Source organism: Amblyraja radiata, chromosome 3 (genome assembly GCF_010909765.2).
Source record: "Amblyraja radiata isolate CabotCenter1 chromosome 3, sAmbRad1.1.pri, whole genome shotgun sequence".
In the NCBI taxonomy this organism is placed as follows: domain Eukaryota; kingdom Metazoa; phylum Chordata; class Chondrichthyes; order Rajiformes; family Rajidae; genus Amblyraja; species Amblyraja radiata.
Window position 1 is genome coordinate 25739099 of NC_045958.1, and position 19352 is coordinate 25758450.

The window sequence follows — 19352 nt, forward strand, 5'->3', positions numbered from 1 at the left end:
GTTATGGGACTAGTGTTGTACTTCCGGTGGCGCTGGTGCCAGCAGCCTCCACCTACAGCCCGGTATCTTTTTGTTTTTTTGTTTATTTAGTTATGTAAAAGTGTGTTTTTTTGTGGGGGAAGAGGGTACGGTGCAGGGGATACCGTCCTTCAGCCGCTTCCTGGTGAAGACGCGACTATTATTCGAGTCGCGTCCTCGCCTCCCCCCCCCCCCCCCCGAGCGGCCTACCTACTGGATTGGCGTGGACTTTCCTGCCAGGATCGACCAGAGCTCCAACAGCGGCGGGACAGCGCTGTAACATCGCGAGGCTGGCGATGCCTTACCGGGGGTCGCCGTCTGGAGCCCGGAGTGCTGGACCTGCTGCACCGACATCATGGAGCTGCGGTTTGTGGGTTTGCGGGCTCCCAACGCGGGCGGCGCTGATGGACAGCGCGGGGTCCTGCGACTCTGCCCGGCTCGGCCTGCGGACTCGGGAGCTGCGGACTCGGGCTGCGGGAGGCGGCTGATCAGGAGGTCCGGGCCGCTGAGGAGGATGTTCACCGTCGGGGTTCGGCGTCGGCGTTCCACCAGCCCGGCGTGAGGGCCTGAACATCGGGCCACCCGGGGCGGCGACTGCGGGTGCTAGGAAGGCCTCGACCACGAGTGAACATCTGGGAAGAACGGAGTGGAGGCTGGCTGGACTATGGTGCCTTCCTCACCTTGGTGCCACTGTGTTATGTTGTGTCGTGGACTTTCAGTGTTTGTGCTTTTTTTTAAATTCTATTTTATTTTTAATGTTTTATTATTTATTATTATTTATTTATTTTTATTTTTATGATACTGCCTGTAAGGGAAATTCATTTCGTTGTCTCTAACTGAGACAATGACAATAAATTTGAATACAATACAATACAATACAATACAATGGGGAGAAGGCAGGAGAATAGGGTTGAAAGGGAAAGATAGATCAGCCATGATTGAATGACGGAGTAGACTTGATGGGTTGAATGGCCTAATTCTGCTCCTAGAATTTATGAGCTTATGAACAAAAGAACTGGTTGAAAACTATGAAATATATTGTGGTTGCTCAGGTTGTGACAGGGACAGAAAGAAAATGTCTAAAAAGTTCAACACTGTCAAATACCCTTTCTTCTCATCTCCCAAAATTTCTTTATGAATAACAATGACAATAAGCCAAGGACATTTAAAAAGTCACACACAGGTTTTTGTTACCAAACATCACCTATTTTCCTGACTGCTTACAGTTAGGCTTGGTTAATGTTTGGTCCCAGGGTTTCCAGGTCATTAACCCAACTCTATGAGCAAAAAGTCCTTGACAGGGGAGGCGCTCCGGTTGGACTACATCGCCCATAGTGCAGTGCATTGCATTGCATTGCACGCTGACATTGCGCAGCTCAGTGGCGGCTGAGTTACCGAGAGCCGTGCAATGGCCGAGATGCTGCCCGCCGTCCCCTTGCGCCTCGACGGGAAGGTGGCAATTGTTACAGGGGCTGGAGGAGGTCGGTAATGGCCCGTGTGGTTTGCGTTCCTTCAGCATTTGTGTTGCGCGCAGGGAGCCGCGGTTTGGTTGCAATGAGAGAGCCCAGTGCTCTGGGCCGGGGTAAAGGTCGGCAATTTGCAACCACAGCTGGCTGCACGGGGTTTGCAAACTTCCTTGAATTCACAGCTTTCCTCTGTTTTGGGATGATGTCAGTGTATATATTTTAATTGCTGTAATCCAATAATGTTTGCTTTTGACATTTTGATTTTAAAGTGAAATCTTTAACTGGTTTGTTACAAAACGTGTATACATCTCTACGTTTGCATAGGTTCACTAAATGTTCTCTGAATATCATGGAGCAAAGGTTGTACGGTTGGCCTTAACATTAAAGTTGATGCAAAAAAATTGAACCCTCCAACGTTTCACTTTAAAATTACACAATACTTTATTTGAAACATGCAAAAATAAATATTGGGCAGCCCCTTGAAACTGAGGATGATTTCCACACAGTTTTTAACTTCTGGAGTGGCCAATGAGGCATTGTAGGAAGCAAAGTACATTTCCAGAGGGAGTAGAAGGTGGTTGATGGAATAAATGGGTGGGTATTTTGTAAAATGGCATGCTCTGTGCAGGGCTCCAATGCATAATCTCAAGATTTTCAATATATCATCATAGCTTATGTTGCTCCATTTTGTGTGATCGTGGGCTAGTAGTTCTGGAGTCAATAGGATTTTGCACCTTGAGCACATCTCTGAATCTTTTTCTCAATCTCCTCTCATGACAGAACTTGGAATACTTTGTTTCAAGAGTTTGTGTTGTGCATTTAAATGATGCAGCCAACTGGTAGTAACAATGGCTTAATTGTCGGGTATATTTGCCTGGGCGAGGATGTTGGTTTACTTTTCAGTGTAATTGCAGGACTTTATAGAGTCAGCTTTAGTTGTATTTTTCCAGCGTCTCGAGATGCAGGTAGGATGGAACTGATAAGTCGATCATGAGTTGTGTGCCACATTCGAGAAGTCTTTTGCCTTAATCGACCATAAGCTCTTTTAGTGCATTAATGGCAGTGGTGAATTTGATTTGATTTGCTAAGAGGTGACTCCTGAGATATGGGAAATGGCTAATTGGAAATGGAGCCTTTATTGTTAGAGAATCTTATTCTTATGAATGTCATCATATATCAAGCCCACCCTCGTGCTTCAGTGAATGAATCAACAATATCTTTGAGCTCAGTTGGATCAGTGGGCTGAGGAATGGTTAAAGGTTAAATGCAGCATTTTTGGGAAGTCAAATCACGGCAGGACCTTCTCAGTGAATGGCAGTAATCTGGGGAGTGTTGCAGAGCAGAGGGATCGTGGAGTGCAGGTAAGGTTCCTTGAAAGTGGCGTCACAAGTAGATAGAGGTGGTCAAGAACATTGTCCTCCATCAGTCAGGATATTGAGTGTAGAATTTGGGATGTAATGTTACAATTGTACAAAATGTTGGTGAATCCACATTTGCAGTAGTGCGTTCAGTTTTGGTCACCCTGCTATAAGAAAGAGGTTGTTAAGCGGGAAAGAGTGCAGAGAAGATTTACGAGGATTGTGCTAGGACTTGAGGGCCTGAGCTATAGGGAGAGGTGGGGCAGGCTAGAACCTTTTTCCTCAGAGCACAGGGGGATGAGGGCAAAGCTTATAGAGGTGTACACAATTATGAGGGGAATAGATAGGGTAGACCCTTTTCCCCAGAGTAGCAGAATTGTGAACCAGAGGCCATGGGTTTAAGGTAATAGGAACCTGAGGGACAACTTTTTCACACAGAGGGTGGTGGATATATGGAATGAGCTGTCAGATGAGGTAGCTGAAGCAGGTACAAAAATACCATTTAAAGACATTTGTACAGGGACTTGGATAGGAAAGGTCAAGAGGTTTATGGGCCAAACACAGACGGGTGGGTCAAGTGTATATGGTGCATCTTGATCGGCATAGGTAAGCCGAAGGGTCCGTTTCCTGACTCTGAACGTGTAAACCTAAACATTTTCTTCATACCACAACTCAACTACTGAGGTTTCGATGATAGTTTGTTCTGCAAAGTAGTCACTGTCGATTGAACCATTTCCCATTGGTTGTGATGATTAACTGGACAACGTGGGAAGGTTGTTTGAGGCAAAGTGCAACAGTGAAGTGAGAAAAATTGACAACCGATTTTGGGCAATGATTCAGCAAAATTGAGATTGAAAACCATTGTGGAAAATATTCGGCAGGACAGGTAACATCTTTGAAGAGAAAAGCAGAGTTGATGTTTCAAGTCAATGAGGTTAGTGGGTTGAGCAGCATCTGTGAAGCAAAGGGAGGGTCGATGTTTTGGGTTGAAATCCTGCATTAGATTGGAGACCATCCCTTTGCCATGAAGATGCTGTTTGACCAGCTTAGTTACAACAGCAGTTCCTTTGCAACAGTGTCATGGGTTCTAATTTACTATTGGCAATTCATTTTTTGGCTGTGAGTTTTGAATTAGGGTAAATATACTTTGTTCATGGTAATCATCCCCCCCCCCCCTACTTCTCTTGTAGCTAACTTCCCTCTGCCTCATCAGTCTGAAGGAGGGTCCTGACCAAAACGTCTGTCCATTTCCTTATACAGATGCTGCCTGACCCTCTTTGAGTTACTCCAGCAGCACGTATGTTTATACTTGAGATTCGAGCATCTCTAATCTCTTGTGTCTCCAGTAATGAGGGACTTTAGTTATGAAGATACACTGGAGATATTGAAAGTTTTACCCGAAACACGTGGCAAAACTGATCCATGTATTAACGGGCATAGCCTTGCAGATAGTGAGGAATTATTTACAACTGCAGATAACGTGCAGATTTCAATAAAGTGCCAGGGTTGCACGGTAGTAGATTGAATGATCGGGAATACATCCTTAACAAAGGTCCATTCAAGCTGATATAGCAGGGAAGAAGCTGTTCCTGGAAATTGTTGATTGGAACGGGGATGTTTGAATAGTTACGAGATTTTTTGAAATTACATGAACTATCAGATCATTTCATTTGAAGGACCCTTTCAGTATGCAAATTCAGATATTGTGCTGTGTAAATGTGTATTAAACTAACCATTTTGTATTTGAAGTGTAGTCATTCTAAATAGTAAACAGATGCATCGTTGGAAAAAATACTGTCCAGATATATTAAAATAACTTGCCATTTGTAAAGCATTATCTTTGACCTTGCATGCATATAAAAAAAGAGAAAGAAAAGTTTAAAGTACAAAATATATTTGTTTTTGCTGGTAGGTTTTTCAAAGCTTTTTTTTGTTTTAAAAAGGTTTGGGAAGAGCCTATGCATTATTATTTGCAGAAAGAGGAGCTTCTGTTGTTGGTAAGTGATTTTTGAAGATCATTCCCAATTAATCATAGTGTATATTTTCTTTAGTTTCACTCTGCTCTCTCATATTTACCATAAAGGGCCTGTCCCAATGCACAAGCTAATTCAAGAGTTCTCCCGAGTTTCCCCTGATTCGAATTTGGAGAATTACGGTAATAGCTGCTCGTAGGTACTCGGGGCTCTCGTGGACATTTTTCAACATGTTGAAAAATCTTCACAAGCTTACCGCGTTTCCCGAGTACCTGCCATTAGCATTACGAGCCGCTAAGAGACGTCCCGAGCTTCGACGTACCCGCTACGTACATTCTACGTGCTTACCATGTTTTTTTTTAACTCGGGAGAGCTCTTGAATTACATCGTACAGTGGGACTGGCCGTTTAGTCTTCAATAGCTCTATTGCAACAAATAACATTACTTTTTTTCAAAATGTTTTCTTGTAGTAAGTTTTGCTCTACGATTTCCAGCTTGTTGTTGTTTAATGCAGAATTAATTATGTAGATAGTATGTTATTTCTCTCGGTGATTAGAATTCAATAATAAAGTGGGCCAGACCATGTTTTATTTTTTGATCCATCGTTGTGAAGGAAAACCTATTTGCATTTGTCTACCAACTTGTCTGAATGAGTATCATGCAGATTAAATCAGAAATGTTATCAAAGGGATGTAGATGTGTTAAGTGAGTGAGTAAAGATCTGGCAAATGAAATATAATGTGGGAATATGTGAACTTTTCTAATTTGACAGGATTAAAAAAAGTACACTGTTCAAAATGGTGTGAGATGACAGAGTTCTGAGATGCAAAAGAGTACATGAATTGCAAATGGCTAGGATATGTGTACAACGAGTACTTAGGAAGGCTATCAAAATTGTTGTTTACTGCTATCGAAATGTATATAAAACAAGATTGTCCTTGGGGAAGGGGATTCGTTGGGGATTCATGTACATACTATGTACATAATTCTGCTTGCAGAAATTCCTACGGTAGAATTTAAGGCATTGGAATCATCAAGCAGGGAGGTTCTACTGCAGTTGTACAGGGTCTTGGTGAGACCACACCTGGAGTATTGCGTACAGTTTTAGTCTCCTAATCTGAGGAAAGACATTCTTGCCATAGAGGAAGTACAGAGAAGGTTCACCAGATTGATTCCTGGGATGGCAGGACTTTCATATGAAGAAAGACTGGATAGACTTGGCTTGTACACGCTAGAAGTTAGAAGATTGAGGGGGTACTTATAGAAACTTACAAAATTCTTAAGGGGTTGGACAGGCTAGATGCAGGAAGATTATTCCCCATGTTGGGGAAATCCAGAACTAGGGGTCACAGTTTAAGGATAAGAGGGAAGTCTTTTAGGACCGAGATGAGAAAATCATTTTTTACACAGTGAGTGGTGAATCTGTGGAATTCTCTGCCACAGAAGGTAGTTGAAGCCAGTTCATTGGCTATATTTAAGAGGGAGTTAGATGTAGCCCTTGTGGCTAAAGGGATCAGGGGGTATGGAGAGAAGGCAGGGATAGGATACTGAGTTGGATGATCGGCCATGATCATATTGAATGGCGGTGCAGGCTCGAAGGACCGAATGGCCTACTCCTGCACCTATTTTCTATGTTTCTATGTTTCTATCTGAAAAAACGTTTAGTAGAGTAAACCGTGAATGGGCAGAGAAAAGCTGGAGAGGCTTGGCTTGTACCTGCTGGAGTTTAGAAGAGTGAGAGACGACCTTTAAAATTACACATGATGTTAGGAGATCGTGATAGAGTGAATATTGTCTGAATTTTTCTTTTGACGGGGGCTTTTGAACTAGTGTCATTGTTGTAAAAAAAAAATATGGGGGTCACATATTTATGATAGAGATGAAGCAAACGTTTAGAACTTCATCAGTCTTTGGAACTCTCTTCCTCACAAAGTACTGGAAGCTGAGCCTTTTAAATATTTTTAAGGCAGAAGTATTTAATGGAGAAGCAAGGAGGAAAAGGGATGATGATAGGTTTCCATGGGTAAACCAGAATGCAGATTTGGTTGCAGATGATCAGCCATGATTTTATTACGTGGCTTAAAAGGTTAAACTATAAGAAGAGGTGACATATACTTAATGCTCTTTTGGGTAGGGGTTAATTGAATCAATGTGTTTAAAATGATGAAAAGATTTGACACAGTAGATGCAGAGAAACTTGCTCGGGAGAAATGCAGTAAAATGTGCCATTTTTAATATATCTTGGGATTGAATATAATCAATAGATTAAATTAGCTACTCTTGTGTCTGTACCCCCATCACAACATTATAGAAAGTGAAATATTTATTTTGATCTAACATTATTAATTTCTTGCTGCAGTAAATGACCTAGGTGGTGACATCAAAGGAGAAGGCAAAAGCTCATCTGCTGCAGATAGAGTGGTGGAAGAGATAAGGGCAAAAGGAGGCAACGCTGTGGCCAGCTATGGTATTGTGCTTCACGTTTTATTCAGCTTGTTCTGTTTTATGTTCAAAATGCATCATTATCTGTTCTATTTCCTGACTGGACTATTCTCTCTAGAAGATCATAATTTAAAAGTTTGTACGAAGATGAGGTACAATTGAGACAAACATTTCACCTTTGAATTATACTATATATTTTATCAACATACAAAAAATTGCAGATTTTGTAAATGCTAATCACTAATCAGAGCCATGGTGAAATGATATGTGAAACTTTGAGTGAAGGACATTCTCATGCTACTGAAACAATTGGTTATTGTGTGTTGTGCCTTTGCAGTTGCAATTTTGACATAATTTATTTATCTTTAGATTTAAAAACTTGCTTTTCTGTTTGTAGTAGTTCCCTTCCAGTGAAAATAAATAAAACACAATTATATCAGTCATTCAGCCAATTGGACCACAAAATAATGAAGAAGTCTATTGAACGATGTGATATTTGGAAAATAGCATGCAGGTTCCTGTAACTTTTAAAAGTGGGGGAGGGGTGATGGTATTCTAAATTTCCTTTGATCCATATTTTCTGCATTGCAAATGTTGCTTCTTATAATAATGGAAGGGAAATAAAGAAACCAAATACTGACCTATGACTAATTGTAGAGAATATGGTTACATATAACATGAATCTACCCAATGTTATTTGACTGAATCCAAATTCTGGAAGGATGTTTAACATGCCAGCAGCATCTTGCTTGATTGGCTTGGTGCTTGCAATGAAGGCGTGCATGCTTCTTCTAGCTGCTCTTGCCTCTTGTGAGTCTGTGGGATTAATCAAACTAGAGGTCTGGTTTTATGGCCATCGCTTGAAACTGACTCAGTACATACAGCACCCATATGCAGGATCGAACCCCGTTCTCTGGCACTGTAAGGCAGCAACTCTACCGCTGCACATGATGACAAACTGCGCATCACCCCCAACATTTTCTTGGAACTATTTGATAGTTTGCAGATTTCAAAGCATTTTGAATTGTTTCTACAGATCATTGATAATAAGGGGCGAATAGATTCAAGTAATTACAATTTGCCTTTTTAATCAAGTTCAGTAACTCGTTAAAATTAAAGGAGTCCCAGCTATGTACACCAGCTTTGGCTGGCATAACAGTGAGGCGCAAAATGCACCTGATTACTTGGCTCTTCCCTGGACAAAGAAGTCAGGTGTGCTGAGAGATTACCATCGGGGACTTCAAAACACAAGCTCAAAATTATCCAAACTACGGTCCTGATACAAAATGTTGTCTCCTGATGCTGCCTGTTCACTGATGCTACCTTTCCTGCTGAGTTACCCCAGCACTTTGTGTTTTAGATACTGATTTTCAGCCTGAGTTTTATAGGGGTAACTACAGGGCGGCATAGTGGCGCAGCGATAGTTGCTGGCTTATAGCACCAGAGTCCCGGGTTCGATCCTGATCACGGGTGCTGTGTGTACTGAGTTTGTACGGTCTCCTTGTGACCGTGTGGGTTTACTCCGGATGCTCTGGTTTCCTCCAAAGACCTGCAGGTTTGTAGGCTAATTGGCTTTGGTAACATTTTACCCAGTGTGTAGGATAGTATTAGTGTAGGGGGTGATCACTGGTCAACGTGGACTCAGTGGGCCGAAGGGCCTATTTCCATGCTGTATTTCTAAAGTCTAAAGACTCAATTCTGATAACTTCAACATTCATTTTTCCATATTACCGAATGCAGCTGTAGTGTTGGTATTCTTTGCATTTTTCAAACTAATATTGTTTTGGACTTCTGTGGTGTTCCCTTTTTTCCCCCAATGTAAAACACAAATAACTGGGGTAGTTTCACTGAAACTTGCAATGGACTTGCAGCCTCAACACTATTTTTTGGTGCTGAAGTATTTTTCAATTATATAAAGTCAGATAAACAATTTTATGTCACTATTTACCTGTTGAGCAAATCCCAATACCAGGTAACACCTTTGAGGTCTGTTCTCATTACTCCTATTTCAGAATCCTCTGTTTCCGAGAATATTTTATAGTTGCTTCCCTTTATAGTGGAGTTTGACGTCCCAGTTATCCATGTTTTGGCAAGCATTTAATCGTACCTCTTCTATTAACCTTCCCATCATTACGCATTAATATACAACGCGAAGAGTAGCGGCCCCAGCACCGACCCTTGCGGAACTCCACTAGTCAGTGGCAGCCAACCAGAAAAAGCCTCCTTTATTGCCACTCTTTGTCTTCTGCCATCCAGCCAACCTGCTAACCATGCTAGTATCTGCCCCTTAATACAGTGGGCTCTCATCTTCCTTGGCAGCCTCAAAGGCTATCTGAAAATCTAAGTAAACAACATCTACTGACTCTCCTTCATCGGTCCTGCTATTTACTTCAAAGAATTCCAGCAAATTTGTCAAGCAAGACCTCCCCTTCACAAAGCCTTGCTGACTTTGGCCTATTTTATTGTGAACTTCTAAGTACTCCGTAACCTCATCCTTTATAATGGACTCTAAAATCTTACCAGGAGAAGTCAGAGTAACCGGCCTATACTGTAGTTCCCACTATTCTGCCTTGCTCTCTTTTTGTGCAGCGGGTAATATTGGCAATTTTAAAATCATCTGGGACCACTCCTGACTAGTGATTCATGAAATACCACTATCAATGCCTCTACAATCTCTAAAGCCACTTCTTTCAGAACCCTAGAGTGCAGTCCATCTGACCCAGGTGACTTATCCACCAGCCCTTTCAGCTTCCCAAGCGCCTTCTCCCTAGTAATAGCCACTCCACTAACTTCCACCCCCTGACTCTTTTGAATTTCAGTCACGTTCCTGGTGTCTTCCACTGTGAAGATTGATGCAAAAAAGTTATTCAACTCCTCTGCCATTTCTTTATTTTCCATTATCACTTCTTCTGCAACATTTTCCAGTAGTCCAGCGTCTTTCTTACTCTTTATATAACTGAAGAAACTATTGCTATCCAATTTTATATTATTGGCTAGCATACCTTTGTATTTCATCTTTTCTCCCCATATTGCCTTTTTAGTTACCTTCCGTTGTTCATTGAAAGCTTCCCAATCCTCTGACTTCCGGCTAATCTTTAATATGATTCTCTTTTAGTTTTATACTGTCCTTGACTTCCCTTGTCCCTTAAAATAGACTTTCGCCCCCTAGAATCCTTCTTCCTCTTTGGAATGAAACGATCCTGCATCTCCCAGATTATTCCCAGAAATTCCTGCCATTGCTGTTCCACCATCATCCCTGCTAGGGTCCCTTTCCAGTCAACTTTGACCAGCTCCTCAGTAGCGGCACCAGCACCGACCCTTGCGGACCTCCACTAGTCACTGGCAGCCAACTAGAAAAAGCCTCCTTTATTGCCACTCTTTGTCTTCTGCCATCCAGCCAACCTGCTAACCATGCTAGTATCTGCCCCTTAATACAGTGGGCTCTCATCTTTCTTGGCAGCCTCAAAGGCTTTCTGAAAATCTAAGTAAACAACATCTGACTCTCCTTCGTCGGTCCTGCTATTTACTTCAAAGAATTCCAGCAAATTTGTCAAGCAAGACCTCCCCTTCACAAAGCCTTGCTGACTTTGGCCTATTTTATTGTGAACTTCTAAGTACTCCGTAACCTCATCCTTTATAATGGACTCTAAATTCTTAACAACCACCGGTCGGAGTAACCGGCCTATACTGTAGTTCCCATTATTCTGCCTTGCTCTCTTTTTGTGCAGTGGGTAATATTGGCAATTTTTAAATCATCTGGTACCACTCCTGACTAGTGATTCATGAAATATCACTATCAATGCCTCTACAATCTCTAAAGCCACTTCTTTCAGAACCCTAGGGTGCAGTCCATCTGGCCCAGGTGACTTATCCACCAGCCCTTTCAGCTTCCCAAGTGCCTTCTCCCTAGTAATAGCCACTCCACTAACTTCCACACCCTGACTCTTTTGAATTTCAGTCACGTTGCTGGTGTCTTCCACTGTGAAGATTGATGCAAAAAAGTTATTCAACTCCTCTGCCATTTCTTTATTTTCCATTATCACTTCTTCTGCAACATTTTCCAGTAGTCCAGCGTCTTTCTTACTCTTTATATAACTGAAGAAACTATTGCTATCCAATTTTATATTATTGGCTAGCATACCTTTGTATTTCATCTTTTCTCCCCATATTGCATTTTTAGTTACCTTCTGTTGTTCATTGAAAGCTTCCCAATCCTCTGACTTCTGGCTAAACTTTAATATGTTATATGCCTTCTCTTTTAATTTTATACTGTCCTTGACTTCCCTTGTCCCTTAAAATAGACTTCGCCCCCTAGAATCCTTCTTCCTCTTTGGAATGAAACGATCCTGCATCTCCCAGATTATTCCCAGAAATTCCTGCCATTGCTGTTCCACCATCATCCCTGCTAGGGTCCCTTTCCAGTCAACTTTGGCCAGCTCCTCCGTCATGCCTCTGTAGTCCCCTTTGCCCAACAGCAATACCGACACATCCAATATAACCTTCTCCCTCTCAAATTGCAGATTAAAACTTACAGTGCCCACCATAATGTTTGGGACAAAGACCCATCATTTATTTATTTGCCTCTGTACTCCACAATTTGAGATAGAAATAAATCACATGTGGTTAAAGCACCAAATGTCAGATTTAATTAAAGGGACACATGGCTTCACAGGCATTTGTAATTGCTCAGGTGAGTTTAAATGTCTCCATAATGCAGGTATAAGAGAGCTCTCAGCACCTAGTCTTTCCTCCAGTCTTTCCATCACCTTTGGAAATGTTATTGCTGTTTATCAACATGAGGACCAAAGTTGTGCCAATGAAAGTCAAAGAAGCCATTATGAGTGAGAAACAAGAATAAAACTGTTAGAGACATCAGCCAAACCTTTGGCTTACCAAAATCAACTGCTTGGAACATCATTAAGAAGAAAGAGAGCACTGGTGAGCTTGCTTATCGCAAAAGGACTGCCAGGCCAAGGTAGACCTCCACTGCTGATGACAGAATAATTCTCTCCATAATAAAGAAAAATCCCCAAACGCCTGTCCGACAGATCAGAAACAGTCTTCAGGAGTCAAGTGTGGATTTGTCAATGACCACTGTCCGCAGAAGACTTCATGAACAGAAATACAGAGACTACACTGCAAGATGCAAACCACTGGTTAGCCGCAAAAATAGGATGGCCAGGTTACAGTTTGCCAAGAAGTACTTAAAAGAGCAACCACAGTTCTGGAAAAAGGTCTTGTGGACAGATAAGATGAAGATTACCTTCAGAGTGATGGCAAGAGCAAAGTATGGAGGAGAGAAGGAACTTCCCAAGATCCAAAGCATACCACCGTGAAACACGGTGGTGGGGGTGTTATGACCTGGTCATGTATGGTTGATGAAAGTACTGGCTCACAATCTTCATTGATGATACAACTGCTGATGGTAGTAGCATAATGAATTCTGAAATGCGTAGACACATCCTATCAAGTTCAAACAAATGCCTCAAAACTCATTAGCTGGCGGTTCATTCTACAACAAGACAATCATCCCAAACATACTTCTAAAGCAACGAAGGAGTTTTTCAAAGCTAAAAAAATGGTCTATTCTTGAGTGGCCAAGTCAATTACCTGCTCTGATCCCAATTGAGCATGCCTTTTATATGCTGAAGAGAAAACTGAAGGGGACTAGCCCCCAAAACAAGCATAAGCTAAAGATGGCTGTAATACAGGCCTGGCAGAGCATCACCAGAGAAGACTGGTGAAGTCCACGAATCGCAGACTTCAAGCAGTCATTGCATGACTACTTTCATTTACATGACATTGCTCTGTCCCAAACATTATGGTGCCCTGAAATGGGGGGACTATGTATAAACACTGCTGTAATTTCTACATGGTGAAACCAAAATGTATAAAAATGGCCTTTATTAAAATCTTACAATGTGCACTTTAACCACGTGATATTTTCTATTAAAAATCTCAAATTGTGGAGTAACAAAGCAAATAAATAAATGATGGGTCTTTTGTCCCAAACATTATGGAGGGCACTGTATCATATCGTGGACTGATGATAAATCATTCGCTCATTCTTGTCAGTAAAAAGCCAAATTACTGTGGTCAATAAAAGCGACTGGTTCCCAGTTTATTGCTTGTACATGGACCAGAACTGAAAGTCACCTGTTCCTTTGTTGCACCATCAAGTTTTCCTTTGCTACACTAGCAAAAGATAAATAATTCTCGATTAGCCTGGTGTGTCGTATATTCTGGCACTGGGTTTGGATTTTGGAATGTGCTGCTACCCTGTAACAAAAGCATACTTTGTATCTTGCTGTCTGTAGGATGGCGGAGGATTGAAAAATAAATGAATGAGTGAATGAGGCTCTGCTTTGCATCCACCAATCTGCAGGTGTGACCCTGAGCATCCAGTACCTCCCATCACATTTCCACACTGCCCTATAACTCCTTCACTGCTCCAACTAAGAATGACGTGTAATTGACGAACAGCAAATTATCTTCTGCCTAAGCATCTTGCTGTGCTGAGTTCAGCAATTCCAAATAATTTGCTTTTGATATTTTCATTCATGATTACCACAATTTTTTCCAAATTATCTGGGTAACTGCGATAATTCGGCTTTTTCACCTCAGTTAGCTGTATGTTATCTTGTACCATTATTCTTTTTGTTATCTAATCTTTTTTAAATCTGATTCCCTAGTGCCTACATTCCTCCCCACATCCCCCACTCATTTGTATCTAAAATACAATTCATCTGTAACAATGAATAAAACAGGAAATCCTGTAAATATTCTGCTGGAGACAGCATCTCTGGAGAAAAAGAAATACATTTTTATAACCTGGAGCACCTTCCCTCAGTTGGTTCCAAATCTGCTGAGTGTTTGCAGTGTTTCCTTTTTAACATTCCACTCTCCACTGCTTACCTCTCTGATTTATTTATAAAATCATGGAGCATTGTGCATGGGAGATTACATTTATTTTTGAGGCAGGCCTGAGATGTGCTGTCAGGAATGTTCTGAACCTATTTAGAACACAGAACAATACAGCACAGGAACAGCACCTTTCGCTCCCAATGCCTGTACCGAACATGATGCCAAGCCAAATGTACATGTACCACATCCCTCCAATCCCTGCAAATCCATCCGCCCGTCTTAAGCGCCACTTTCGTAACGGCCTCCGCCACCCGTCTCGGTAACCATCACTCTTTGACTCTATATTACCAGAAAAGCATGATGAGTCAGTTACAAGTTTATGACCGAGGCAACATCATCTGAGTTGCTTGAAATCAATCTCTGAATCAGGAATTAAAAGGAGATGCAGCAACAAACTCAAAACTCTATTAGTTTGTAAGACGAAGTGGAAACCAACCCAGCTACTGCATTTTGTAATTGTATTTCACATGGAGAAATGAATGCTAGATTTGTGGGGACTGATGAGGTACAATATTTTCAAGTGACTGTCTTCCTTTGACTACACTTGCACTTTTACTTGTCTTTCTATTTCATCATTCAGTTGCTGTATACCTAATCCCGTTACTGTGACAGAATGCTTAAATTGTAATTAGAAATTTTTGTTGTCTTTCACTGATCTTCACAATAGAGAGCAAATGTAATGTTAGGTGCCAAGTATTATTTGGATGAAGCAACAAGGACTGCAAACGTTATGTTTTATTAATAAGTGGCAGGTTGAGTTTAGGTTTGTTATTGTAGGCAGGCCCACAATAAGCTCCCCTGTATTACAATAGACCCTGGATCAGCACAGACTCAATGTGCCAACTGTGTCACCTGTAATTATGAACATTATGAGCTGTTATTAAGTAAGTGAAAGAAAAAAAAAATAGTTCAGTAAATCTCGGAAAGTTTGTTATACAACTATTTGCCAATCCCAGTGGTTCAGCATTCAGTTCAGTAGGTGGCGTTTCCCTTTCATCTTACCTGGGCTCTGGTTTCAGCACTCACTTATAATTCACGCTCTTCATAGGGAAATTTATCACGCTGTGTACCTTTTTTTTTAAAGTTAAGAATGTTGATGCATTAATAAAAAATAATAGCCATAAGTTTGTAAAATCTGCCATTTGATTACCACCAAAATCCTTTGCACACTTGTTTGTGGGTGTTTTATTGTATAGTTACTCATTCTTGAACGTGCAATTAGGATGGAATGGGAATTGTGTACATTTGTAATACTAAGGGTGTTTTATATGCAATTGTCTTGCATTCAACAAATCTTTACTGTGAATTCTAGATTCTGTTGAAGAAGGGGAAAAAATTGTTCAGACTGCCTTGGATACCTATGGAAGGATAGGTGAGTCATGATGTATTTGATGGTTATTTACACTTAGAAAAGGAGCTATGCAAAATGAGATTGTTAAAATTCGATGGGTCCAGGAAAATATCCTTAGGGAAATTAGTTGGCACTGTGTGTATAGTAGTGTGGGTGGGCAATTATAGATTTTGACTGTCTACCCTATCTCTGCCTCTCATAGTTTTATACCTCTATCAACTCTGTTCCTTTGCTCCAAGTAAAACAAGTCCAACCTATTGAATCTCTCACAATACTCAAGTCCTCCAATTCAATCAACATGCTTGTGAATCTGCTCTTGACTGTCTCCAGTGCAACTATGTTCTCCCTAAAGTGCTTGCAATTATTTTTGATTTTTGTGACTTGTGTATGCATGCTTTTGACGGAGTTGGGATGATTGAGGAAATTAGTTTAAAAGGCATCTCAAATCTTGGGCGGAATTGATTATTATCAAACTGTGAATCTTGTGACTAACAGATGCAGCAGGGTCCGTGCTGAGCCCCAGATATGTACAGTTACTGTGTAATTTTTGATGAAGAGTTCAAGATTAAAAGATGCAAGACAGCTGATGTTACAAAGCTGCTCAGTGTGGTCTGTGGATATAGATCCAGAGAAGCTTCAGAAGACTATAGACTGACAAAGTAAATGGGCATATACATTAGCAAATATAACATGGCATGGAGAAAATGTGAGATTAACCTTGGTAGAATAAGTAGTGGTCATAGTACAGAAACAGGCATTCCAGTCCAGCTTGTACATGCCAGCCACAATAACCCCTTTAAGCTAGAATAATTGCAGATGTTTGGCCCGTATTTCTCTAAATCTTTCCTATCCAGTCCAGTTATTTTTTAAATGTTGCTGTTGTGCCTGTCTCAGCTGCCTCTTCTGGCAGTTTGATCCACACCCTCTGTGTGGAAAATGAGGCCCCTCGGGTTCCTATTAAATATTTTCCATCTCACCTTCAACTAATGCCCTATAGTTCTTGATTCCCCAACTGTGGCAAAAAAAACACTCTTCATTCACCCTATCTGTTCCCCTCATGATTTTATACATCTCTATAAAATGAACCCCAGCCACCTGCGCACCAGGGAATAAAGTCTCAGTCTGCCACCCACTCCCAATATCTCAATATCTCGGGTCCTGGCAACACCATCGTAAATCTTCTTGGCGCTCTTTCCAGCTGAATGGCATACTTTTTCACCTCGAGAGATGTGAATTTGTGGAATTCTCTGCCACAGAAGGCAGTAGAGGCCAATTCACTGGATAAATTTATTAAGAGAGATAGATGGAGCTCTAGGGGCTAGTGGAATCAAGGGATATGGGGAGAAGGCAGGCACAGGTTACTGATTGTGGATAATCAGCCATGGTCACAATGAATGGTGGTGCAGGCGCAGGACTTCCTCCTGCACCTATTTTTTCTGTTTCTATGTTAGTCCTTGATTCCTTTGCTCTCCAACACTCCCCAGGACCCAACTGTCCACTGTGACGGTCCTGCCCTGTTTTAACTTTCCAAAATGCAATGCCTGAATTAAACTCCACTTGCCATTCCTTGGTCCACTTGGTGCCGTATTTCTTGATACTTATCTTCACTGTTTATGATACCACCTATTTTGGTGTCATCTGCAAACTTACTATTTATGCGTTGTACATTCTGATCCAAATTGTGATTAGATTACAAACAACAATGGGGCCCAGCACCGCTCCTTGAGGCACACCACTAGTCACCGGCCTCTAGTCCAAGACACCACCTTACATAGAAAATAGGTGCAGGAATAGGCCATTCGGCCCTTCGAGCCTGCACCGCCATTCAATATGATCATGGCTGATCATCCAACTCAGTATCCTGTACCTGCCTTCTCTCCATACCCCCTGATCCCTTTAGCCACAAGGGCCACATCTAACTCCCTCTTAAATAAAGCCAATGAACTGGCCTCAACTACCTTCTGCGGGAGAGAATTCCAGAGATTCACCACTCTCTGTGTGATTCACCACCTTCTGCCATCACCTTCTGCTAATTCTCCGTCTAGTCAGCTTGCTCTCCCTGGATCCCATACGATCAAACCTTCCAGAGCCCCCTACAATGCAGAAACTTATCAAAGGCCTTATTGAAGTTCATACTGACTACATCTACGACCTTCGCTCCACAGATGCTGCCTCACCCGCTGAGTTTCTCCAGCATTTTTGTCTACCTTCGATTTTCCAGCATCTATGGTCTTGCTCTCATTAGCAAATTTGGTTACTTCTTCAAAATTCTTTTAGATTTGTGAGACATTATCTCCCAAGTGCAAAACCATGCTGACTATCCTAATCAATATCTTCCTTTCCAAATGCATGTAAATGTTATCCCTCAGATTCCTCTCCAGTAATTTCCTACCACAAATTTTATGCTTACTGATCTATTGTCCCCAGGTTTCTCTTTGCAGCCTTTCTTAAATAGAGGCACAACATTAGCCACCCTCCCGTCTTCTGGCATCTCATTTGTGTCTAACGACGATTCATATATATCTCAGTTTTTTTCCCCACCATTTCCTTGGATATATCTGATCAGGCAGGTAGATTTATCTACCTTCATATGTCTTTGGACATCCAGCAACATCTTTTCTCTAATATGGACTGTACTGAAGACGCCTCCATTCAATTTCCCAGGTTTCCTCGTCTTCATGTCTTTCTCTGCATAAAAACAATGGAGAGATATTAATTGAGGACATTGCCCATCTCCAGCGGGCGGCTCCACACCTGGATCACAGTAGATCCTCTTCTGAGACCAGCAAGCAAAGAGTTGCCCCTCTCCAATGCCATCTTGCTACACGATCATCATTTACCATTGAAATTTTATTTAAAGCATTATTAGGTTCAGCTTCCGAACTTATTGTGGCTAACACCATTTTTCTTTCTCTTTATTTCAGATATTGTTGTTAACAATGCTGGGTGAGTAGTTTCTGCAGTACCTTATGTGTTGAGCCTCAAAAAATGTCTGATTCCAAAATTGTCTGATTGCTATGTGAATGTCAAACATGCAAGTCTCCATTAGCATGTGTTTTGCTCCCAATTTGAACATGTGGAGGTGCTAAATGGCACAAGTGTTTGTCCTGGGATCGTGGAGAGAGTTGTTTGAATCCACCTTGCCCTCCTTTCCCTCTCTCTCACTCTGCTCGGCCTAACATCTCCTAGCAAAGGATGCCCAAGAAGAGAATGATAGAATTCACCAGACTGATTCCTGGGATGTCAGGACTTTCATATGAAGAAAGTGGATAGATTGGCTTGTACTCGCTAGAATTTAGAAGATTGAGGGGGAATCTTATAGAAACTTACAAAATTCTTAGGGGGATGGACAGGCTAGATGCAGGAAAATTGTTCCCGATGTTGGGGAAGTCCAGGACAAGGGGTCACAGTTTAAGGATAAAGGGGAAATCCTTTAGGACCGAGATGAGAAAAACATTTTTCACACAGAGAGTGGTGAGTCTCTGGAACTCTCTGCCACAGAAGGTAGTTGAGGCCAGGTCATTGGCTATATTTAAGAGGGAGTTAGATGTGGCCCTTGTGGCTAAAGGGATGGAGAGAAGGCAGGTACAGGATACTGAGTTGGATGATCAGTCATAATCATATTGAATGGCAGTGCAGGCTCGAAGGGCCGAATGGCCTACTCCTGCACCTATTTTCTATGTAATTTCAAATTCCGTTTGAGAGTGAGAAGCTTTGGTCTGAAACTAATGTCCTAATGTCCTAAATTCAGATAAAAGCAATTACAAAGAAAAAGATGAGGACAGCCTTGGCTAAAATGGACGGCAAAAATACATCAAAT

The 19352-nt window shown here is 41.5% G+C and overlaps 1 protein-coding gene across 1 annotated transcript in view; it reads left to right on the plus strand.

Annotated features, from left to right (window-relative positions):
- The first annotated feature begins 1360 nt into the window (after nt 1–1360).
- The window catches only part of hsd17b4 (hydroxysteroid 17-beta dehydrogenase 4), a 109806-nt gene continuing 91814 nt past the window's right edge, over nt 1361–19352 (plus strand). Inside the window, exons 1-5 of the mRNA XM_033017485.1 lie at nt 1361–1499; nt 4786–4839; nt 7175–7282; nt 15494–15553; nt 18457–18478. Coding sequence (XP_032873376.1) covers nt 1427–1499; nt 4786–4839; nt 7175–7282; nt 15494–15553; nt 18457–18478 — 317 coding nt within the window. The 5' untranslated portion in view covers nt 1361–1426. The remainder of the gene's footprint in view (nt 1500–4785; nt 4840–7174; nt 7283–15493; nt 15554–18456; nt 18479–19352) is intronic.